Genomic DNA, 25,253 nt, shown 5'->3' with positions numbered 1-25,253 from the left:
TATATATTTGGATGGGCTTAAGAAGAAGAGCTTAGGAATGGTTCTGCATATTGAATTTTCTCACCAATGTTATTGAAGAGATTCTTGAACCTTCTGAACTAATAAATTGTTCCTCTTTTAATAATATATATGTATGGCTATTTTTGCAGTCTCCAAAATTGCTTAAATGGTATTGGACATGCAAATTTCTTGATGTTGATGTTTGCTTTTGGACCTGGAATCTGAAGTCATTGAAATGGAATAAAGTATACCATTAACCATGTTTTCCTTTGAGCCTGACAGCAAATATACTTATGATCTATGAGAGAAATACAAGCCAAATATACCGACTTTTGAAACCATGGAAATTTGTGAAAGTTGTGCCTTTATGTTTATTTAAGTTTTACTTACCATGAACTAACTGCAGGATTTCTGATACAAATTTTTAAACAAAAGCATGGAGCGAAAGCAGTCAACTTCTAAACAGTTTGAGGTCACATGTGAGCAGGGATTGAAAAATCGGAAAATATCGGCGATATTTCGAAGAAATATCGGATATCGGGCAGCATCGAAACGATAATCGTCACCGATTATCGATCGACGGAAAAATCGGCAAAAAATCGGCAAAATCGTCGATATATCGGCGAAATATCGGTGAAGCACCGATTTATCGAAGAAAAATCGCGAGTGGACTGACGCGCGGAGCAATCGGAGGAGAATTTTAAAATATCGCCGAAAATATCGCCGATATTTCGGTATTTTTTACCGATTTTTCGGAAAATTTCCCGATATTTCCTACCAATCCAGCCCGCACACAGGATACAAAATCTGGCTCAAAAATCGTGGATTTAGGGTTCGTGAAATTTAAATCCAATGGCACAACAGCAAAGAGACCCTTAAAACAGATCCAGAAATCACAGGGAGCAAAAAAAAAGCAAATTTTTTGGTTTTCTTTGGGGGTTTTGAATGGATTTTCTCGGAAATCAAACGAGGATGAATTTTCCCGGAAATCGAATGGGGGATGGATTTTCTTGGAAATCAAACGGGGGTTGCAAAAAAAAATAATATCAACGTGATTAGATTAGTACCTGCGAGGATTGAGAGTGGCAGAGGAAGAAAGTCTCTCGGCTGGAGGGCAACTTCAGAAAAGGGGAGAGAAAAGGGGAATTCTCTCGGCTGGAGGGCAACTTCAAAAGTGGTGGCCTTTTTAATTTTTAGATTTAGTAAAGGTAAAAAAAAAAACCAAATCATGAACAATTTTCCTCTATCCATATAAATAATTATAAATTATCAAATTTTATTTTGATTATTAAATAAATTAATATTAATAAAAAAAAGTTATTACTATATATTTTTAATAAAATTTTAAAAATTAAATCTCAAATAAAATATTTATATAAATTAATTTAATTTTCATTTAAAATATAATAAAACATGTTTTTAAGAAAAATATTTTAAAATATTTTAAATAAATATTATCTTCAACAAATTAGGTCATCTTCATCTAACAATATAATGAAATCACATCGATCTCTTCCTTAATATAAGGACTATTGTAATATCATATGTATTATATTTATGTATAAATTATTTTTATTCAATAAAATCAAATATTTTTTAACTCAATTCTAACTCTATATACTTTCAAAATTCATATATATTATTTTTAAAATTCAAATATCGAATCTACCAATATATCTTCGTTTACGATATTTTTCTTCTTAATTATATATATGTCAATTACACTTACAAGATAACTTTAAAATGTGTATTTTTACTTATTTTATCATTTTTTGAAGTTTTTTTAAGCATTCCTATTAATTTTAAATAATTTTCACTTTATCGATATTTGTGAAAAAATATCCACCGATATTTCTCCGATATTTCCGATATATCCGTAAAATCGAAGTACCGATATATCCGTAAAAACCGATATTTCAATCCTTGCATGTGAGTATGGATATTGATAATATCAAACCACTACTCATAAATAGAATCAGCATGGTTATTCTTTGGTGGGATATTGATTTCCAAAGTGGATTTTGTAAACAATTTAATAGTGCATATGCTGGTATTTCAGGGACTGCAAAAGTGTTCATTTTGTGCATAATTTTAGATGGACGAGTTCCCACCGACAAATTACCAATAGAAGAATACAACAGTCAATATATTGCTGTTTGATTTCTGGAAGTGCAGTGAAACAGAGGGAACAAATGGAAAACTTATGAACTCAATCATCCATTCACGAATATTACAATTCGTGAAGTACTAGTAATGGAGGGTTCGACAAAATGTGTTCATAGCTGCAGGGGTCCTGTTTTCGGTTAAGTGCTAGGTACTTTTTCTATTGTTTTACTTTTTTGAAGTATCATTTTCTGTTTCTTATGGAAATAATTCGCATTATATGAGTTTCAATTGGAGATAACTTCATTTATTCCCCATTACTAGGAATGGTCACAACGCCAAATGCTCATCTATCATTGGTTATGTTGGAGTTTCAGCTATTGTTGAGGACTGTACTTTGGTTGAGAATTCTTAGTGACAACATCATGGACATTCATTCCATGATTTTGCTCCAAAGGATTGCCTTTTAACTTACCACAGCAGCTATTAAAGGACTGTAGCTTCACCAGTCAGCAGGTATTAGTGCTTCTTTAAGTTCTTTTGACTCACATAATCTTGGAGTTTCAATAATCCTCCTCTGTTTATTTAAAAAGGAAAAAAACATATTTCATTTTACATTACGAGATGCTCAAGAAACTCTTTTGAATTTTGGCGTTAACTAGAGCAGTTTTTTCCTTTGAAGATTCATTCAGATACTAGAGGAATTTACACAGATATTCTCTTAAATATGTGAGCTACCATTAGCTATTGCTTTCTCTCCATTTCCCCTGAACAATCCTTTACTTATCAAAGATCTACCAGTGTCTCTACCACTGAAAGAAATCTAATGTTGCACCATCAGTGATGCTAGACATCAGTTGTGACAGTGCTTCTTGATGCACCAGTTTCATTTTTTTTGCCTGCAGAAAAATGGAAGTGAAATCATAGTAACTGTCAAGCATTTTCAATTAGGAAATAATTGGGACCGGAGCACAAATAATTATAATTAAGGCCAAATGTTGATTTAAGGCTTCCTTTCAAAAAATTTATCTGTGCCTTATTCAATTTTTGGTGCCAATTTTATCCTTTATCGTACTGTAGTTGTGATCAAGTATTGTTAGTGTAGATGTTTTGAGTCATATTATGATAAGCTTCACTGTAACCATAGTATTGGTAATGTATTAATGCATAAAGATGATCGGTTTTCCAAATTGGTTCTCTTGAAATTTTGTTTTACTTTGGAATGATATTCCCGTGTTTTGCTTTCACAAACAGCATAATCATTCTTAAAAAAAGATTTGATTGGGTTTATGGCAAGAAAATGTCTTTTAGTATCATAATGATTCAGTTTTGCTTGGTCAATATGCATGCTGCAATGGGACTAAAACAGGGGCATGAACCATATGGATGCTACAGGCATTGGATGGACTTCTCACTTCTCCTCCCTCTGTCCTGCATGGCACTCAGGTATGCTCTTTGGCGTGGTAGAAGAGCTGTGGGTTCATTAACTAACTTATATATAACTCTAAGAAATAAACTTATCTCATCTTTCTGAAATTATCTGCAGGTGGAAGCTGGATGAACTTTTTTTTGGGTTGTTGTCAGTCGTCACTGCATCTGTGACGTGTAATGAATAAAGTGCCCCTCTTCTTTTTTATTATTACATTGGGAGCATGAGAGATATTTTGATTGTATAAGGGTGATCAAGTAATCAAACAAGTAAGCTCAAGCTTTGAGGGTGCAGAAGCCAACTGCACCTCATTTGGGCTTTTTCTGTTTGGGTTTTCTTCATGAATTATTTGCATGTCCAGTATATGTATATGAAAGATGTTCATCAGTATCTGCTCTGTTCACATGGCATCTTCTTTTGTGATCATTTTTTAAAAGTTCTTAAAAATAAAATAAAATAAACAATAATTTTCAACCAACAAGCTGTTTTAAAAAAACAAAAGAAAAATATGGAGAAAAAAAATCATAAAAAGCAAATAATGTGGAATGCAATTCTTTCCTTATTTTATTCTAGCATCATAGTCTAATATCCAAAATCTTTAAATATTATCTATCCAAATTATACATGTGTTTTTAGGGGTGTAATTTGGACGAGTTGACCCAACCTAATCCGAACCCAACCTAATATTTGGGCGAGTTTGGGCAATCATTTTTAATACTTGAGTTGGGCTTAAATTATGTGTTTTTTTCAACTTGAGCTTAATTTGGGTTGAGTTCAAGCTAAGATCCAAACAATCTAAGTTTAGCTCAAACCTGATTTGATGTTTTTATAATATTTATAATAATATGCATTTTCTTTTTCTATTTTTTTTTTTAAAATATCAAATTATATTATGTCATTTTTTAAAATTTTTTTTAGAAAAAAATGTAAATTTATGTTTATTTACTATCTTGAAATTTTGTCTTATTTTCTGTTTAAATTTTCATATAACTATATTTAAAAAGTTTTTAAAAGCTTTATAGATGGATTTTAAAAGATGTAACCCTAATAACATGAACTCAACTTTACCAAACCGAGTTTTATTTAAACAACCTAAACTCAACTTAAGTTTAGAAAAATTATGTAGTTGAGTTGGGCTTGGGTTGAATATCTTTGGTCAAAGTTTGAGTTAGATTAAATTTCTATTGATTGTTTTTTAATTCGGATTGGGTTTAGGTTAGTCATCAATTTGTTCAATCCATCCCAGTTGCATCCCTATGTGTTTTTATTTTTAAATTTTTATTAATTTTTATAAAATTTTTATTTAGTAAATAGATGCTAAGTCAAGTAACATGTCATAGATAGATTACTAATTTATAAAAATAATTTAAAACTAAAAAACTGATTCAATTAATATTAAAAAGTTATAAAACTCAAAATCAATCCAATTAATATTTTTAGAAAGTGATAAATCAAATTGTTCATTTTTCTAATATTATTAAATTTAAAAATCAATCTTCACCTATTAAATTTAATGTTGAGATTGATTTTCAAATATCGTATCATTGAAAATTTGAAAATACAATACCATAGACTTTATTATAACACCTTAAAAAAGACATCATATTATATGAATTTGAGTTTGAGAAGTTAGAAGAAAACAGAATTTGTCACACGTTACAATTTAAATTTATATTTTTCTTCTTCGTCTCTCTCTTGCTTATTTGAACATCTAGTTATCAGTTGTCAACAATGTTTATTTAAAGGTCGTTTGCGGTGGGTGTATTGAGAAATATTTGCTTATTTTATGAGATGATTCTTCCATATTCAAACCCGTATTAGCTGTAACCCAATTTTGAAAATGAGCCTCAATCAAAGCACCCATGTTCTGATGCCCTTCAGGTTCGAAAATCAGCTATTGGTAGATGTGTCCTGATCAAAGAACACACCTTCTGATGCTCTCTGCACCGTTTGATGGGTTTCTAGAGCATCAAATTCAATGCATCCTAAAGAAGAAAGAAAAATATCGATTCCTTCCATTTTAATTCTTAATACCATCATGGCCATCTGTTGACTCATCCTTCTGTCCGTGTAACCAATCACCCAGTCAAGCCCATGCCCATGTTATTGGATTGTGAGTCCGGATTAATATTGTTGTGGTTCATTCGGGGTATTGAGGATTAAGCTGTCAGATCAATTCGTGGGGTTGATGGGTAATGATGGATAACTTTGTCTAATTATATATTTAATATTTTTATATTTAAGAATTTATTTTTATAAAAAGTGTGGCTGTAATTAAAAAGTTTTTTTTTTGGTTTTTTTGTTAGAGTTTCACGACTGTAACTCTTCTTATTTTGATTAACAGATTATTGAGTGTTGATGTATTTTATGAATGTAGGGATCACACTGATAATTAAACCAAATTAAAAATTTTATTTTATTTTTTATTTTCTATTTATGCGTGTACATGATTTGGTTAACACATCTGATACACTGTTCCACAAAAACATTGAATAGGTGTCCTACAAAAGTTCATGGAAGACCCCCACAAGCTTAGAGGGTTGGAGAAGTGGGAAGTCTAACATTCAAAATAAGATTGTTTAGTTGTATAGTCTATACTTATATAATTGATAATAAGGTGAAAATTTAATTTTTATTGATTATAATTGGGTGATAAAAGACTATAATGTATATAATTCATAAATCAATAAATCAAGACTAAAACAACTTGATTAATTATTTTATGGACCCATGTGAGCCCTTTTCGTTAATGGTTTTACTCATAAAAGAAATTCAATAATTCTACCATTTTCTCATGCTTGGGTTTTAACATTTTATAGAACTACACCCACTTGTAATACTTTTTCCGGTCAACAATTTTAATTGAGTGTAGTTTCTATAAATAATTGATTTTTTGAGTAGTTTTAAAACTCTAGTTAGGGATGTTGAAGTAAAGTCAGTTTTGAAAAAATTGGCCCCATTAACAGTTGGACCGAATAATTTTCAAACCTAAGTCAGTAGAAGGATGAAAATATCGGTAATAACGGATATATCGGTAACTTTATTTTACGGATATATCGGAGAAATATTGACGGATATTTTGAAAAAAAAAATTTTGTAAGCAAAAAATTGATCAAAATTCATGAAAATGTAAAAAAAATTGTATTAATATAATTAAAAGTATAATAGACAATTTAAAGTTGTTTTAGTGAATAATTTGATATATATATATATATAATACGATTTGCGATATTATACATAATTATATTATATCAGTTGTACTTATACACTTATTATGAAGTTTCATGAAAAACTTATTTAGTAAATATCAATAATTTATACATATTATTACATAGCTTGAGGTTCAATTCTAATCATTGGATCACATTCAGTTTCAATTTGGATCATCAGATGCACAAGGATCCAAATTGAAATATCAATAAAATATTTTATTTGAGATTTAATTTCTAAAATTTTATTAAAAATATGTGGTAATAATTTTTTTTATTAACATTAATTTATTTAAATAATTAAAATTATTAATAATTTATCTTATCAAATTAATTTTAATTCATAAAATATCATCGATAAAAATCGAAATTTTAATCCATGGTAGTGATTTAATCAAAATAAAGATGGATAATTAATAATTATTTATATAGAGAGTGGAAAATTGTTCCACGATATGTTTCCTTCTTTTTAAATCTCTACTAAATCTAAAAATAAAAAGGGGCCACCCACATCTCTCACTCGGGCATCAAGAAGCCCTTTCTGAAGTTGCCCTTCAGACGAGAGAATCCCTAAAAAGGCCCTATTTTCCTCTGCCACTCTCAATCCTCCCAGGTACTAATGTAATCTTGTTATTTATTTTTATTTTTCTGCAACCCCGTTTGATTCCCAAGAAAATCCATCCCCCATTCGTTTTCCGGGAAAGTTCATCCTCGTTTGATTTCCGAGAAAATCCATGCAAAACCCCCAAGGAAAACCAGAAAGATTGCCTTTTTTTTTTTTTTTGCTTCCTGTGTTTTCTGGATCTGTTCTAGGGGTCGCTTTGCTTTTGTATCGCCGGCCACCGAAACCAGAAATTTCGGCGAAATTTCGGCGAAAACAATGGAAACTTTCATCCTTGAGTCAGTGTGGACAGCAATAAAGCAATTTGATTGCTTGTTGTGCAGAGTCTGCAGACACGCCCATGTGACACTGCCTTTCCCTGATTGCTTTATTCATTCAAGATATGCCAAAAGCATGCATTGTATTTTTTTGCTTTTTCTTTTTCTTTTTTCTTTCATTGTTTCAATACTAATGGACAATTCTTCTCAATAATTTGTGGAAGTTCTTAAAGAACCCTTCTTCTTTTTTTGTAATTTCATTGTGAGCAAAGGTGATATTTTGATTGTAGAAGGGTGGACAAGTAATTAGACCCATCTCATATAATTAAGAGCAAGTTTTGAGAGTGCAGAGGCCTTCATAACTCTCTGGGTTTTCCTCATTGTATGTTTCTGAACTTCTGAATCCTTCGTTTCCAAAGAAAAATGGTTGTGGTGGAGGCGTTTCTGTCTTCCTTGTTTGAGGTGGTGCTGGACAAGCTGGTGGCTGCCCCTTTGTTAGATTATGCACGCCAGCTCAAAGTTGACACAGCAGTGCTCCAGGAGTGGAGGAACACTTTGTTGCATCTCCAAGCAGTGCTGCATGATGCTGAGCAGAGGCAGATTCGGGACGAAGCAGTGAAGAGGTGGCTGGACGATCTCAAAGCTTTAGCTTACGACATTGAAGATGTCCTTGACGAGTTTGAAGCTGAAGCTAAGCGGCCCAGTTTGGTACAAGGACCTCAAACCAGCAGCAGCAGCAGCAGCGGCAAGGTATGGAAGTTCAACCTCTCTTTTCATCTTAGCGGTGTGATTTCCAAAAAGGAGATTGGTAAAAAAATAAAGATAATCACCCAGGAGCTAGAGGCTATTGTAAAAAGAAAGTCTGGTCTTCATTTCAGAGAGGGTGATGGAGGAGTGTCATCAGTGACTGAACAAAGGTTGACTACTTCTTTGGTGGATGAGGTTGAGGTTTATGGTAGGGAGGGTGATAGGGAGAAGATCATGAAACTATTGCTATCTGATGAAGTGGCTACTGCTGATAAAGTTCAGGTGATTCCAATTGTTGGTATGGGTGGGGTTGGAAAAACAACCCTCGCTCAAATAATCTATAACGACAAGAGGGTGGGGGACAAGTTCGATTTCAGACTCTGGGTGTGCGTATCTGATCAGTTTGACTTGGTAGGAATAACAAAAGCAGTTTTAGAGTCGGTCCCTGAACATTCATCTAATAATTCTAACACCTTGCAATCACTACAACATAGTCTGCAGAAAGAGTTGAATGGAAAAAGGTTTTTCCTTGTGCTGGATGATATATGGAATGAGAACCCCGATAACTGGAGTACCTTACAAGCTCCACTCAAAGCTGGATCACAGGGCAGTGTAATCATAGCAACCACCCGCAATGAAAAAGTAGCATCAATTATGGGCACAACTCCTTTTTGTCGTCTTAGCGAACTATCAGATGAACATTGCTGGTCAGTATTTGCATATCGTGCTTTTGAAAATATAACTCCAGATGCAATAAAAAATTTGGAACCTATTGGTCGGAAAATAATACAGAAATGCAAAGGTTTGCCCTTGGCAGCAAAAACGCTAGGAGGTTTATTGCGGTCTGAACAAGATGAAAAGGCTTGGAAGGAAATGATGAATAACGAAATATGGGATTTACCAATGGAACAGAGTAACATTCTTCCAGCTCTACACTTGAGCTATCATTATCTCCCCAAAAAAGTAAAGCAGTGCTTTGCATATTGCTCCATCTTTCTCAAGGATTATGAATATCAAAAGGAGGAGTTAATTTTGTTATGGGTGGCACAAGGTTTTGTGGGTGGCTTCAAAGGAGAGGAGATGATAGAAGATGGTGAAAAATGTTTTCAGAACCTATTGTCAAGGTCATTCTTTCAACAATCAAGTCAAAATAAGTCATTGTTTGTGATGCATGATTTGATTCATGATTTGGCCCAATTTGTATCCAGAGAATTTTGTTTCAGATTGGAAGTGGGAAAGCAAAAAAACTTTTCAAAGAGGGCTCGACATTTGTCATACAACCATGAAGAATTTGATGTCTCCAAGAAATTTGATCCCCTTCATAAGGTTGATAAGTTACGGACCTTCCTACCATTAGGTATGCCTGCTCATGTTTCAACTTGCTACTTAGCTAATAAATTTCTACATGCTCTATTGCCAACATTCAGATGTTTGCGGGTTTTATCCTTGTCTCACTATAATATCACTCATTTGCCTGATTCATTTCAAAATTTGAAGCATTTGCGGTATTTGAACCTTTCTAGCACCAAGATACAGAAGTTACCTAAATCCATAGGTATGCTTTGCAATTTGCAATCACTGATGTTGTCAAATTGTCATGGGATTACCGAGTTGCCTTCTGAAATCAAAAACCTCATCCACCTACATCATTTGGATATTTCTGGAACAAAATTAGAAGGGATGCCAACAGGAATCAATAAACTAAAAGATCTTCGAAGATTGACTACTTTTGTTGTTGGCAAGCATAGTGGTGCAAGAATTGCAGAGTTACAAGATCTGTCCCACCTGCGGGGAGCGCTCTCCATTTTTAACTTGCAAAATGTGGTGAATGCTACGGATGCTTTAAAAGCTAATTTGAAGAAAAAGGAAGACCTTGATGACTTGGTGTTTGCGTGGGATACAAATGTGATTGATAGTGATTCGGATAATCAAACCAGAGTTCTCGAAAATCTTCAGCCTCATACCAAGGTGAAAAGGCTCAACATTCAACACTACTATGGCACAAAATTTCCAAAATGGCTAGGAGATCCTTCATTCATGAATTTAGTTTTCTTACAACTTGAAGATTGTAAAAGTTGCTCGTCCTTGCCACCACTTGGGCAGTTACAATCTCTCAAGGATCTCCAGATTGCGAAGATGGATGGAGTACAAAACGTTGGTGCAGATTTCTATGGGAATAATGATTGTGACTCATCTTCAAAGAAGCCGTTTGGATCCCTAGAGATTCTGAGGTTTGAAGAGATGTTAGAGTGGGAGGAATGGGTTTGTCGTGGAGTTGAATTCCCTTGTTTGAAGGAGCTTTATATCAAGAAATGTCCAAAGCTGAAAAAGGATTTACCCAAACACCTTCCTAAATTAACAAAACTTAAGATTAGTGAATGCGGGCAGCTGGTGTGTTGTCTTCCAATGGCTCCCTCCATTCGTGAATTGATGTTGGAGGAATGTGATGATGTGGTGGTTAGGAGTGCGAGCAGTCTCACCTCGTTGGCTTCTTTGGATATAAGGGAAGTTTGTAAAATACCAGATGAATTGGGCCAACTGCATTCTCTTGTACAGTTATCTGTGTGTTGTTGTCCCGAGCTAAAGGAAATTCCACCCATTCTTCACAGCCTTACCTCTCTTAAAAACTTGAACATCCAGCAATGTGAGAGTCTTGCATCTTTTCCGGAGATGGCGCTGCCACCCATGCTTGAAAGGCTTGAAATCATAGACTGTCCCACTCTGGAGTCCCTACCAGAGGGAATGATGCAAAATAATACGACTCTCCAACACTTGTCCATCGAGTATTGTGATTCTCTAAGGTCCTTGCCCAGGGACATTGATTCATTGAAGACACTTTCAATCTACGGGTGTAAGAAATTGGAGTTAGCACTCCAGGAGGATATGACACACAACCACTACGCTTCCCTTACCAAATTCGTGATAAGTAATTGTGATTCTCTCACGTCCTTTCCATTAGCTTCCTTCACAAAGCTTGAGACGCTTCATTTATGGCATTGTACAAATCTGGAGTCCCTTTACATTCCAGATGGACTTCACCACATGGATCTCACATCTCTCCAGATATTGAATTTTTATAATTGCCCTAATCTGGTATCTTTTCCGCAAGGGGGATTGCCTACTCCTAATCTGACATCTCTTTGGATAAGTTGGTGCAAGAAGCTCAAGTCACTGCCCCAAGGGATGCACTCCCTCCTTACATCCCTTGAAAGATTGAGAATAGAAGGTTGTCCAGAAATTGATTCATTTCCAATAGAGGGTTTGCCCACTAATCTATCTGATCTTGACATCAGGAATTGTAACAAACTCATGGCCTGTCGGATGGAGTGGCACTTGCAAACGCTTCCCTTTCTTAGCTGGTTAGGGGTTGGAGGACCTGAAGAAGAAAGATTGGAGTCATTTCCCGAGGAGCGGTTTCTGCCCTCCACTCTCACCTCTCTTATAATTGACAATTTTCCAAATCTGAAATCCCTGGACAATAAGGGCCTTGAGCACCTGACCTCTCTTGAAACTCTGTCGATTTACCGCTGTGAAAAGCTCGAGTCCTTGCCAAAACAGGGGTTGCCCTCCTCCCTTTCTCATCTTTATATTCTTAAGTGTCCTTTGTTGGAGAAGCGATGCCAAAGGGATAAAGGGAAAAAATGGCCCAACATTTCTCACATTCCCTGCATCGTGATATTTAATGAAAAGGGTTTCTCATATGAAGAGGTGATCTTGTCATGAGGCACTTGCATCCAAACTCTTGCCTTTCTATGCAATTATTAATTCAGTACGTACTTTCTACTTTTATTTATGTTTTGTGCAATCCACACACACCAAGTTTGTGAATCATTTTCTTCTACCAATCACCTTCCATGGCTGCTCCAGAATTGAAACCAATATTTTAAACTCTAATACAAAATCAAAACAAACTACCACTTGAAAAGTACTTTTATTTTTTAGTTATATGAATATTAAATGTGTGTAGTAGTTTTAAGTTTCTTTCTTTCTTTTTTAAATATCTTTACTGGTTATATAACAAAAAGGAAAATTGAATTTTAAAGGATTTTTCAATAATTTTTCAGTGATTTTCCTTGATTTTATTATCAAAATTTTAAAATAAAAAGTAAAAATACCCCCCCAAAATACATCTTTGAAATTATTTTCAAATTAAAATTTTTTTAAATCCAAATAAATAAATAAAAAGTGCAAATGAACAATCCTTAATTTTTGTGAGATTTTTTTTCTTCATGTTTTCTAGTTTTTTTTTAAAATTTTTTATTTGATCAACAACCCTTGTATTTGACTCTTTGAATTTGTGGCATGTATCTTTTAATGATAATTTCTTCAAATAGGAGTAGGCCTATATATGTTGTATGTTATTGATATGAAAGAAACTATTAATATGTTTAATTCCTTTGAACCTGAAAACAACTGTACCTATGATCTGTAAGTGAAAAACAAGCCAAACATATTGACTTTGAAACTATAATATTTTGTATGAATTGTCCAAATATATTCATTTAAGGCTTTCATGAACTCTATGCAGGTTTTTTAATACGATTTTCTAGACAAAATGTTACAGGGCAACAATCATTTTCTTAGCAGTTTGATGTTACATGTAAGTACATATATACTTGTTCCTTGGTTCTAATTTGGTGGGATATAGATTTTTAAGTTACCTTTGTAAACGATTAGCTCATTCCTAATTCTAATTCCAGTTTCTGTAATCATATTGCAGGGACTGTAAAACTATCCATGTCATGAAGAATTTTTTATGCTTGAGTGTGTACTATCTTGTTATTGATTGAGGGAGCAATTGGTGGGAGCAAATGGAAAGATCTACCTGGTAAAGCCTTTGTAGACAAATCATCCCTTCACAAATATTACAATTCAGATCCTTTGGAGTAGTTAGAAGTGATGAAGCCTTCAAACACAGTGTATTCATAGCTACAGAGTGCCCTGTTTTCACATAGGTACAAATTATTCCACAATCCCACTTTCTCAAATGTTCGTTTTTTTTCTTACAACAATAATTCACATATATGAGTTTCAACTGAAGTTAACTTGATTTATATTTCATCTCTATGAATAAGCAAAAACCTGAATTAACAAATGTGGGAACAATTAGCCAATCTCATTGGTTTGGTTGCTGAGGATTGTCTTCTTTAGAGTTTTGACATTATGCTTGCTCCTGAATTCTCCATGGTGACACCATCAATATCTATTCCTTGACTTTGCTCCATGTGAAAGCTTTCAACTCATTGGAGCAACTACTAAAGGATTGTACTTGTGGGTTCTTCAGCTCAAGTCCTTGCCAAAACAGGGGTTGCCCTCCTCCCTTTCTCGTCTTTATATTCCAGGATGTCCTCTGCTGAAGAAGCTATGCCAAAGGTATAAAAGGAAAAAATTGCCCAACATTTCTCACATCCCCTGCATTGTGATACTTGATGAAATTGATTCCTCAATTGAAGAGGTCATCTGGACATAAGGCCCTTGCATCCAAGCTTTTGCCTTTCTCTGCAATTATTGATTCAGTAAGTATTTTATGTTTTTATTTACTTTTTGTGCAATCCATGCACACCAAGTTTGTGAATCATTCTCTTTTACCAATCAATTCCATCTCACCATAGACCTTCCATGGCTGCTCCAGAATTGAAACCAGTATTTTAAACTCTAATACAAAAACAAAGCAAAGTACTGCTGCTTGAAAATTAGTTTTATTTTTTAATTAAATAAATATTAAATGTGTGTAGTAGTTTTAAATTTCTTTCTTTTTTTTAAAATATCTTTAGTAGTTATATAGCAAAACAGAAAAAGAAATTTTCAAGGATTTTTGAATAATTTTTTTGTGATTTTCTATGATTTATTTTATGTTTACAAAAGAGGCATGTTTTATTGATAAATTTTAAAATAAAAGATCAAAATACCCTACCAAAATACATTTTTGAAATTGTTTTCAAATTAAAATATTATAACTGTATGATAGAAACACCTACCATGGCATCATATTTCATATGGCTTTGAAATTATCTACAGGTAGAAATTGGATGAGTAGGACTTTTCTACCTGTGTTTGTGACTGTGACTGTGGATGCTTATTTCTAGGTTATTTTCAACATGTGACTGTGTTTGTGGATGCTTATTTCTAGGTTATTGTGGTGCTTGAATGGAGACTGGTGGTTGGAAGTTGATGTCAAATCACCAAGACATGAAAATATATGGATGCTATACTCATTGTATAGACTTTTCACTTCTCCTCTGTCTTGCATGGCACTTGGGTATGCTCTTTTGCATAGGGAGAGCTTATGCATGGTAGAAAAGCTCTCTTCTTGTTAGTGGGTCCATTAACTGACTTATAACTATGAGAAATAAAAATATAAGATAAATAACGCATCATATCTCATATCGTTCTGAAATTACCTGCAGGTGAAAGTTAGGCAGATTTTTGTTGCCTTCCTAAGTTTTGTTGTTGCTATAAAACCATGTGTAAGTAGCTTCTACTTTTGGTAACTTAACATGAGACTAGCTTTAATGGATGGATTGAAAATTATTCTGGGTTTCAACTTTATTACTGCACTCATAAAAATCTAGATAGTTTGTGAATTGCAAGTTGATGTTTGTCTTAATAGCTTAATTTTCAGATATTAAAAAAAAATCCACTGTATTTCCCAAAAATATCTTGACAGAGCTAGAAGTAGGAGAAGCTAGAGAGATAGGGGAAGAACCAAAGTCCAGAATTATGGGCATGAAGGAGGAGATGAAGCCCTTGTTGGTTTCATATAAAATAACAATGGTAATACTAGAAATACAAAGTTTTATTGGAATTATAAAAGAACTTAGGGAAAAAGATACATCTTTTAGATTTGGAAAAGCAATTCCCTACTCTCCAACTTTCAAACTTTTACTGGTTCACTTCAAAATCAAGCATACGATTTTGTTCACAACCAAGTTAATTGCATTTCAATATTGTAGGCTTCTGGCTTAAATACAAATCTCTTGGCTGTCAAATAAGCTTTGCTGCTTTAATTGATCTATGTCTCTGGAGTTTCATGCCGACTTTGTGTGGCAGGGGACCAAAACATTCTTCCTGCCCTTTGAAGAAGCCCAAACAGAGTTACCCTGATCAGGTAGGGAAATTGGACTTTTGAATTGGGTTGCCAACTCTGTTATGCAACATAAAATCCTCTCCTTTTCAAATCTGCTATACCTTCTTAGGTTATTAAGATGCTTTTTGTGTGATCCATATTTACAGGATGTGAATGAGTGAAGACTTTGGTCCTGAAAAGTGTTGCAAATGTGGTGAAGAATCACTAGCACTCTAATTTGGTGGGATATAGATTTCTAAGCGACCTTTGTAAACAATTAGCTCCTTCCTAATTCTAATTATTCTGTTTCTGTAATCTTTTGTCAGGGACTATAAAACCGTTCATGTCATGAAGAATTTTCTATGCCTGAGTGCATACTATCTTGTTATTGATATAGGAGGTTCTCCACCAAAAGACTCCAAATGGAAAGATCTACCTGGTAAAGCCTTTGTAGAGAACTTGGTGGCGATCAGAAAAGCTTCCAGTACTACTATAGTTGTTCTGTTTTGTTGGGGTTTTGTCAGACCATTGTAAGAGAACAAAAACTTTCTCCAAGCCCTTTCAGAAACTTATACCAAACCTGAAAAGTCCCAATGGCACAGTAAGGTAGGGAAATGGGATTGCACCTGTGACCTGTTTCATACTCATACTAGCTCTTACTAAAACCATTTTCTTTTTCCTCTTCTACATTCTTAGATCTTTGAATCCTTGATACGTACATGGATGCGTAAGTGGAGATCTGGAGGTCTCAAAGGTGATGCAAACACGGTGCAGAATCACTGGTGGAGATGTGGTGGGATCAGAACTTGCAATGCTCCCCCTGAATGTGAAGAGTAAGGAATGGCAGCAACGCCCTCTCATTGGTTCCCAAGTTCATGTATCAAATCAAGTGGATGATCTCACCACCACCCCGTAAGACTTCATGTTTCACCCAGAACTGTTGGCATGTCCAGTTCTTCGGTCTCTAAACTGTAAGCATATGAAAGATGTTTCCCAATATCTGTTGTGCTCAAAAGGCATCTTTAGCAAGACCTACAATTTTGCTGAATAGAAAATTAGCTTACTTGATGTCAGGTCAAGTAAACATTATCTTAGTGAACTTAATGAATTTTTTTTTTTTTAGTTATGATTCTTCAATTTCAAGGAATCTGAAAGTCTTTCGGCTCTTCGAGATGAGGCTACCACCCATGCTTGAAACCCTTGAGATCCAAGGCTGTCCCATTCTTGAGTCCCTGCCAGAGGGAATGATGCAAAATAATACTACTCTCCAAAGCTTGTCTATCATGCATTGTGATTCTCTAAGGTCCCTCCCCGGTATCAATTCATTGAAAACACTTTTAATTGAATGGTGTAAGAAATTGGAGTTATCTTTGGCTGAGGATATGACACACAACCACTGTGCTTCCCTTACAACTTTATATATAGGAAATAGTTGCGATTCTCTCACTTCCTTTCCATTAGCCTTCTTCACAAAGTTTGAGACACTTGATATTTGGGGTTGTACAAACCTGGAGTCCCTTTACATTCCAGATGGATTCCACCATGTGGATCTCACATCTCTCCAGAGCTTGTATATCTATTATTGTGCTAATCTGGTATCTTTTCCACAAGGAGGATTACCCACTCCCAACCCCAAATCACTTCTAATCAGCTCGTCCAAGAAGTTCAGGTTACTGCCCCAAGGGATGCACACCCTCCTTACATCCCTTCAACATTTGCATATATCTAATTGTCCAGAAATTGATTCGTTTCCCCAAGGGGGTTTACCCTCTAATCTATCTTCCCTTCACATCTGGAATTGCAACAAAACTTGTGGCCTGCCGGATGGAGTGGGGCTTGCAAACACTTCCCTTTCATAGAAGCTTGTGGATTGGAGGACATAAAGAAGAAAGATTGGAGTCATTTCCTGAGGAGCAATTTCTGCCCTCCACTCTCACCTCTCTTACAATTGGGGCTTTTCCAAATCTTAAATCCTTGGACAATAAGGGGCTTCAGTATCTCATCTCTCTTGAAACTCTGTATATTTTGAATTGTGAGAAGCTCAAGTCCTTCCCAAAACATGGGCTGCCCTCCTCCCTTTCTCGTCTTAATATTAGTAAGCGTCTGCTGCTAAAGAAGAGGTGCCAAAGGGATAAAGGGAAAGAATGGCCCAAGATTTGTCACATCCCCTGCATAGTGATTGAAGAAGAGTTCATTTTGTCATGAGGGCCTTGCAGCATCCAAGCTCTTGCTTTCTCTGCAATTATTGATTCAGGTACCTACTTTCTGCTTTTATTTATTTTTTGTACAATAGATGCTCACAAGTTTGCATTTCATTCTCATTTATCAATCAATTCCATCTCACTTACTGTATGGCTTACATTTCTGCTTTAGAATTGAAACCAATTTTTTAAACTCTAATAGCAAACAAAGCAAATTGCTTGAATATCAATTTAAATTTTTAATTACGTTTTTATTTTTATAAATATTAAAGGTGTGTAGTATTTTCGAATTTGTTTCTTATTTAAAAAAAAAAACATTTTTAGCAATTATGTAACTAAAAGGAAAAAGTATTTTTAAGTCTGTGCTATGTGGTTGTCATTAGACCTAGGTTCCTCTTCATGTTATGCAGCTTCATCAATGGCATCACTCAAGACTTAGGAAGAGGTACTATTTTGTTGGCCTTTGGAATAAAATATGTCTTTTACTACCATGAAGATTCTGTTTTACTGGAGTACCTATCAGTATGCATGCTGCAGTGGCATTGCAACACCTTTCAGAAGTTAACATGAAATTAGCCAGGTTATGAACTTTGGAAATTAGGCAGCGTCTACCCTTGATACACAAAAGCACTTTTCAGCTGAATCTGTTTTTGAAGATGAAATTTAATTCCATGGTGCAATTTAGGGCCTGTTTGTTTAGTGTTTTCAAGAACTGTTTTCTGTTCTTGAAAACAAAAAACACCAAAAACTCGTTTGGTTGACAGGGTCGTTTTTGTTTTTGTTGTTTCCCGTGTTCTCAAAATGGCACTGTTTAGAGAACAACAAAATGTTGTTTTCCTCGTTTTTTTTACTGTTTACAGAACAAAATTAAACAAAAAAAAACAACTTATTCTCCGTGTTTTTTTTTTCTTCCCGTTCTCATCTCTTCTCCAGCACAATCTCAGTCTTGATTCAAGGTTTGTGAAATTTAAATCCAATGGCACAATAGCAAAGAGACCCCTAAAACGGATCCAGAAAACACAGGGAGCAAAAGAACCATTTTTTTGGTTTTCCTTGGGGTTTTTGCTTGGATTTTCTCAGAAATCAAACGAGGATGAAATTTCCCGGAAATCGAATGGGGGATGGATTTTCTTGGTAATCAAACGGGGGTTGCAAAAATAATAATAATAATAATAATAACATGATTAGATTAGTACCTGCGAGGATTGAGAGTGGCAGAGGAAAATAGGGCCTTTTAGGGATTCTCTTGGCTGGAGGGCAACTTCAGAAAAGGGCTTTTTGATGCCCGAGAGAGAGAGAGAAGTGGGTGGCATTTTGGATTTAGTAGAGATAAAAAAAAAATTTTAATAAATCACGAGCACAATTTTATCTCAATTTAATAGAATATGTTATACCTTTTTAAGATTAAATAAAAAAATATTAATAAAAATAATTTTATTATGTTTGATTTATTTTAAAAAAATATTTTTATTTTTAAATTAATAAAATAAATAATTTTTTTAATTTAAATGAACTATATATCTAAAAATTATTTATAAATTTATAATGTAAAATTACTTGAAGAAAATATTTTATTAATTAGAAAAGAAAAAAAAAACATCTTTCAAACGTGTTTTTTATTTTATTTGTTAAAATTTTTTTTTTATTAACTCAACCAAACATGTTTTTTTGTTTTTGAGAACAAAAACTGTTTTTTAAAATTCAGTTCCCAAACACAATTTTTTTTAAAAAAACATCAAAAACTGTTCTTAAAAACTGTTCTCAAAAACTGTTTTCCAGAACAGTTTTCAAAAACAGCAACCAAACAAGCCCTTAGTGTTTCATTCTTTGTTTTTGTTTTTGTTTTTCATATAGTTTTCAACATGTGACTGCACTTTGTGGATGCTTGTTTCTTGGTTATTTTGATATTAGAATGGAGGTTGGTGTTGGAAAAGTTGATGTGGAACCACCAAGACAGAAAACTATATGGATGGTATGGGCATTGGGTGGACTACTCATTTCTTCTGTGTCTTGCATGGCACTCAAGTGTGCTTTCTTGTATAGGAAGAACTTAGACATGGTAGAGGACTTGTTAGGAGCATAAAGGAAGTAAGAAGAAACCTTAAGAATTATAGCCATGAAGGTTAAGAGACTTCTATTACTCGAATAACTTTGAGACATATCCTAGCAATAAAAATTATACAATATTTTACATGTCCAAACCACCTCTTTTGGGTTCTCTTGACCTTCAACATTCAAGGGAAAAAACATTTGAGACTTTAATGCTTTAAAAGTTAATGTTTTAGAAATTTATATAAGCATGTTGACAGATGTAGTTTTTGATGCAGGTCATTGAATGGGTTGTTAACAAAACCCTTAGAAATAGAAATTACAAGTTGATCTGAACTTTCAAAACTAGTTATTTTTTCACTTCAAAATTGAATATAAGACTTTGTTAATGGACAAATTGCATTTCAATATTGCAGGCTCGATCTAGTGTAGTACCCACTTGTTGGCTACAAGAATAGCTTTCAGTATCACTATAGCTGTTCTATTTTGCTGGGGTTGTCTCGGACCATGTGCTGTAAGAGAACAATAACTTTCTCGAAGCCCTTTCAGAAGCTTATAATAAACCTGAAAAGTTCCCATGGCACAGTAAGGTAAGGAAATGGGATTGCACCTGTGACCTATTTCATACTCACACTAGCTCCCGCTGAAATAAATTTTTTCCTTCTCTACATAATTAGACATTCGAATCCTTGATGCCTACATGGATGAGTAAGTGGAGATTTGGAGGTCTCAAAGGTGAAGCAAACACAGGCAGAATCACTAATGTGGTGGGAGCAGAACGTGCAATGCTACAGCTAATTATGAAGAGTAAGAAATGGCAGCAAAGTCCTCTCCTTGGTTACCAAGTTCATATATCAAATCAACTGGGTGATCTCACCTCCACACTGGCAGACTTCTTGTTTCACCCAGAAGGTTTCTCTTACTATTGGTATCAGAACTGTGTACATGTCCAGTTCTTCGGTCTCTTAACTGTAAGCATACGAACAATGTTTCTCAATATCTGTTGTGCTCAAAAGGCATCTTATGCAAGTCCTACAATTTTGCCGCTTACAAAGTGAGTTTCTTCTTCATGAGGAATGAGATATTTGAAAGTTGTACTGCTTTTACTTGAATTCAATGGAATAAATAACATTTTTTTCCCTTCCCCTGCAGCTAATTGAGATTGATACTTTTATGAATGGAGATAAATATGCCAAGCTACAGAACTTAATTTTAAAAGGGGCTCCTGCAGGCTCATTGCTGATGTTTTTTCCAGATAGTCTTGATCATGATTGCAAGGTTCAACAGTTAAATTCTAGCTTTCAAGGTAGAGGCAAAATCGGCTTCCATCTATGCTGTTGAAATAAAAAATAGTGCAGCAATTTGTTGAAGTGCTTAGAAACTAAAACCAAACAATCTCTAGGTCAAGGAATAATATGAAAATAACGTTAATTGTGCATATATTATATATAGGTAACTATGTCTAAATTGTAACAATGGACTGCCTAATACTTTGATGGATAAGAAAATGGTATTCCTGAATGCGTTCAGAAAATATTGGGGGTCATGAAACAGAAAGCATTGTACACCTGAAAAAAGAAGGGTACAGTTCTTATTCTAACTTGCTCATTGATTTGATATATAATTCCTTGGACGTGATGGTGTATTTGGTTTTCAGAATGCAAAATTTTAATTTGTGTACAAGGCAGGTAACCTTGGAACTCATTTCGATTGAAATGGACATCTGAATGAATGATGTTATCCTCTTTCTAGTTTCAATCACTACCCTTGTTTTCAGGTTCTTTATCCAGTTCTCTTGTTTTCAGCACCTCACCTCTCTTGAAATGCTGGGGATAGAGCGGTGTAATAAACTCAAGTCCTTGCCAAAACAAGGGCTACCATCCTCTCTTTCTTGTCTTTATATTACTGAGGAAGCGGTGCCAAAGGTATAAAAGGAAAGAATGGCCCAGCATTTCTCACATCCCTGCATTGCGTTCGAAGATGAGTCATCTGATGAAGAGGTCATCTTGTCATGAGGCCCTCGCATCCAAGTTCTTGCTTTTCTCTGCAATTATTGATTCAGGTACTCCTGCTCTTATTGTGCAAATTATTGATTTGAAAAAAAATAATTAAATGTTGGTTGGATGTGGTTTTTGCTATCAAAATTTGAATTAAAAAAGTAAACACTCCCTACCAAAATTATTAGCTCAGTGCATATACTATAAATTATTCCTAGCTAACTTAAATAATATTTCTTGAAATTTATTTGTTTCATTCATTTGCATTTTTATGCATTTACTAACCATTTCCCATTTCCAAGCAAGGTCTAGTGTAATAAACCTAGTGTGATGAATTTCTCAATCTGCCCTCTTCCACAGGTGACCTACAAAAAGTAGGAAGTACTGCCTTGAAGGTTACATCAGCTTGCTAAGTTGGTATAGCAGCATGATGAACATGAGAAAAATTCAATTCCTCATTTATTTTTTACAATACCATATTCTAAAGAAAATGTCCAAACCATACATAAATTTTTGTCATCCCAAAAGCTAAAATTCATAGCAACATTGAATCGATTAATTTTACCAATATTTATTTATTAACAAAAATTTAAGTGATATTTTAAAACTTAATTTCATCAATTTAACATACCCAAAAATATTAAATCCACTAAATTTTGTTCCTACAATTTTCTCAATTTGACCAATTCATATTCTAATTCTGCCAAAGGCCCATGGAACAAATTCAAGACTTACCCTTGACCTAATTTCAACCTTTAACAACCAATGCTCACTTTTGACTAAATTTTCTAACTTGTTTGACAAAAATTTTAATACTATAAACTGACGTAGACCCCAAATTTTAAGACCTTATCAATGGGTTTCAAAATGGGTAGCCTTCTTTTTAAACTATAATTTATTGGCTTAGGCTTTGTTTGGACTTGTCTTTGGTTATTGGGTTCGAGATATATATTGCTTTGGTCTTGCTTTGGTTGTGGCCATGGGCTTGTTTGTTGGGATATTGAATTTTTCGACTTAGGCCTACTGGTGAGCTCTTAGCTTACTGGGCTTTTTAAGTCTTTGTCTTTGGGTTCGGCTTTCATTTGATTTATTTGGACATGGAAAATTTAATGGACTTTCATTTGATTTACTTGGACATGATTTACATTCCAAATGGACTTCACCACATGGATCTCACATCTCTCCAGAGCTTGTGTATTGATCATTGCCCTAATCTGGTATCTTTAATAGCAAGGAGGATTGCCCACTCCAAATCTAAGAGAGCTTGTTATAATTGACTGCGAGAAACTCAAGTCACTACCCCAAGGGATGCACACCTTCCTTACATCCCTTCATTATTTGTATATATCTAATTGTCCAGAAATTGATTCATTTCCAGAAGGAGGTTTGCCCACTAATCTATCTGAGCTTGACATCAGGAATTGCAACAAACTTGTGGCCTGTCGGATGGAGTGGGGCTTGCAAATGCTTCCCTTTCTTAGAAGCTTGTGGATTGGAGGACTTGGAGTCATTTCCCGAGGAGCAGTTTCTGCCCTCTACTCTCACCTCTCTTTCAATTAGGGATATTCCAAATCTGAAATCCCTGGACAATAAGGGCCTTAAGCACCTCACCTCTCTTGAAACTTTGATGATTAACAACTGTGAAAAGCTCAAGTCCTTGCCAAAACAGGGGCTGCCCTCCTCCCTTTCTCGTCTTTATATTTGAGGATGTCCTCTACTAAAGAAGCGGTGCCAAAAGGATAAAGGGAAAAAATGGCCCAACATTTCTCACATCCCCTGCATTGTGATAGTTAATGAAAATGGTTTGTCAAATGAAGAGGTCATCTTGTCATGAGGCCCTTGAATCCAAGCTCTTGCCTTTCTCTGCAATTATTGATTCAGTACGTACTTTCTGCTTTTATTTATGTTTTGTGCAATCCACACACACCGAGTTTGTGTATCGTTTATTAAATAGGAGCAAAAAGGAAGTATGAAGAAAAGTTAAGAACTATGACCATAGAGGTTAGATCAGCTTGCTAAGTTGATACAACAACACAGAGCAACATACTTCACCTATTACTGATCAAATAACTGAGAGACACATCCTAGCAAGAAAAAATTGTATAATATTTTACATATTGAAACCACCTTTGCTGGGTTTTCTAGACGTTCAACATGCAGGGGAAAAAACAATCAAGACGTTAATGATTAAAAAGTCTAAATTTTAGAAAATCATAGAAGATGTTCTCGAATGTAGTTTTTGATGCAGGTTATCAAATGGGCTGTCGACAAAACCCTTAGAAATAGAAATTAGAGGTTGATCTGAACTTTCAAATCTTAGTTATTTTTTCACTACAAAATTTAATATAAGATTCGGTTAATGGACAAATTGCATTTCAATATTGCAGGCTTATAGTGTAAATGCAAACTTGGTAGCTGTCAGAAAAGCTCTCAGTACTACCATAGCTGTTTTATTTTGCTGGGGTTTTATGTCCGACCATGTGCTGGAAGAGAACAAAAACTTTCTCCAAGCCCTTTCAGAAGCTTATAATAAACCTCAAAAGTCCTCATGCCCATTAAGGTAGGGAAATGGGATTGTACCTGTGACCTGTGACCTGTTTCATACTCCTTACTAATTTTCTCTTTTATTTTTTCTTTTTTCTTTTCTAATTTATTAGATCTTTGAATCCTTGATACGTGGATGTGTACGAGGAGATCTGGAGGTCTCAAAAGTGAAGCAAAAGTGGTGCAGAATCAGTAATCATTGGAACTAGCAGTATGCAGTGGGGATCAGAACAACTTATTCAGTTCTTTCTCGCTTGAATCAACTTGCTATGCTACCACTATATGTGAAGAGTGAGGAATGGAAGAAAATCGCTCTCCTTGGTTACCGAGTTCATAGATCAAATAAAGTGGGTGACTTCACCTCACCCACCACAATGCCATGCTACCTCGTCTCTTCAATACGTACAACTGTTGGTAGTTGGTGCAGACTTTTTGTTTCACCCAGAAGGTTTCTCTTACCATTGTTATCAAAATTGTCTGGTTCTTCAGTCTCCTAACTGTAAGCATATGAAAGATGTTTCCAAATATATGTTGTGCTCAAAATGCATCTTCTGCAACTCCAGCAATTTTTCTGCTTACAAAATTACTGTTGATATGCTGATGTTGTTACTTTTATGCCTGTGATTTATAACATTTTTTCCCTTCCTCTAGAGATAATTGAGCTTGTTACTTTTATGAGCCAATATAAATATGTCAAATCATAGAACAGGAAGTGGTTTCAGGGGAGTGTCTTAACATGGTCCATGTTCTAGTGGCAAGTTATCAAGTAGGATTAAAATTAGATGCCTTGTGCTCTTTGCTAAGCACAAGTAAAGCGACGTGTTAGAAAAGGGTCTCCTGCAAGGCTCATTACTTCTTGCTATCACTGTGTTTAACAGCTATGCTTTGTATTCCATGCAGTAGTAAAATTCAAAAGAAATAAACTGTGTAGAGGTTGTAGGGTTGTTCCCTAATACATGAGCTGAAATCTCCTCCTAAAAGCTTGAACATGTTCAACTTGAAGCCAGTTTAGAGGTGAAATGAAGGTGA

The 25,253-nt window shown here is 34.7% G+C and overlaps 2 protein-coding genes across 26 annotated transcripts in view; both read left to right on the top strand.

Annotated features, from left to right (window-relative positions):
- The window catches only part of LOC100243138 (putative disease resistance RPP13-like protein 1), a 55,745-nt gene that overhangs the window by 17,057 nt on the left and 13,435 nt on the right, over nucleotides 1-25,253 (top strand). For 3 of the 7 annotated variants that reach the window (XM_059741587.1, XM_059741586.1, XM_059741584.1), the window contains 5 exons: nucleotides 407-479; nucleotides 2,060-2,314; nucleotides 2,428-2,619; nucleotides 3,473-3,549; nucleotides 3,650-3,924. The gene's annotated coding sequence lies outside the window, so the exon portion shown is untranslated. Of the gene's footprint in view, nucleotides 1-406; nucleotides 480-2,059; nucleotides 2,315-2,427; nucleotides 2,620-3,430; nucleotides 3,550-3,649; nucleotides 3,925-25,253 lie in introns of those variants that run through there. The other 4 variants (XM_059741581.1, XM_059741583.1, XM_059741585.1 and 1 more) reach the window with 3 other exon arrangements.
- LOC100253382 (putative disease resistance RPP13-like protein 1) overlaps nucleotides 7,229-25,253 on the top strand; it is a 33,645-nt gene continuing 15,620 nt past the window's right edge. For 5 of the 19 annotated variants that reach the window (XM_059741607.1, XM_059741606.1, XM_059741605.1 and 2 more), the window contains exons 1-3: nucleotides 7,229-12,136; nucleotides 12,896-12,967; nucleotides 13,088-13,322. In XM_059741607.1, the coding sequence (XP_059597590.1) occupies nucleotides 8,044-12,090 (4,047 nt within the window). In that variant the 5' untranslated portion in view covers nucleotides 7,229-8,043 and the 3' untranslated portion in view covers nucleotides 12,091-12,136; nucleotides 12,896-12,967; nucleotides 13,088-13,322. Of the gene's footprint in view, nucleotides 12,137-12,895; nucleotides 12,968-13,087; nucleotides 15,476-15,600; nucleotides 15,675-15,759; nucleotides 16,040-16,129; nucleotides 17,688-20,099; nucleotides 20,274-20,360; nucleotides 20,835-25,253 lie in introns of those variants that run through there. The other 14 variants (XM_059741593.1, XM_059741590.1, XM_059741599.1 and 11 more) reach the window with 14 other exon arrangements.

Source organism: Vitis vinifera, chromosome 13 (genome assembly GCF_030704535.1).
Source record: "Vitis vinifera cultivar Pinot Noir 40024 chromosome 13, ASM3070453v1".
Lineage (NCBI taxonomy): Eukaryota > Viridiplantae > Streptophyta > Magnoliopsida > Vitales > Vitaceae > Vitis > Vitis vinifera.
This window is presented reverse-complemented; position numbering and strand designations above follow the sequence as displayed.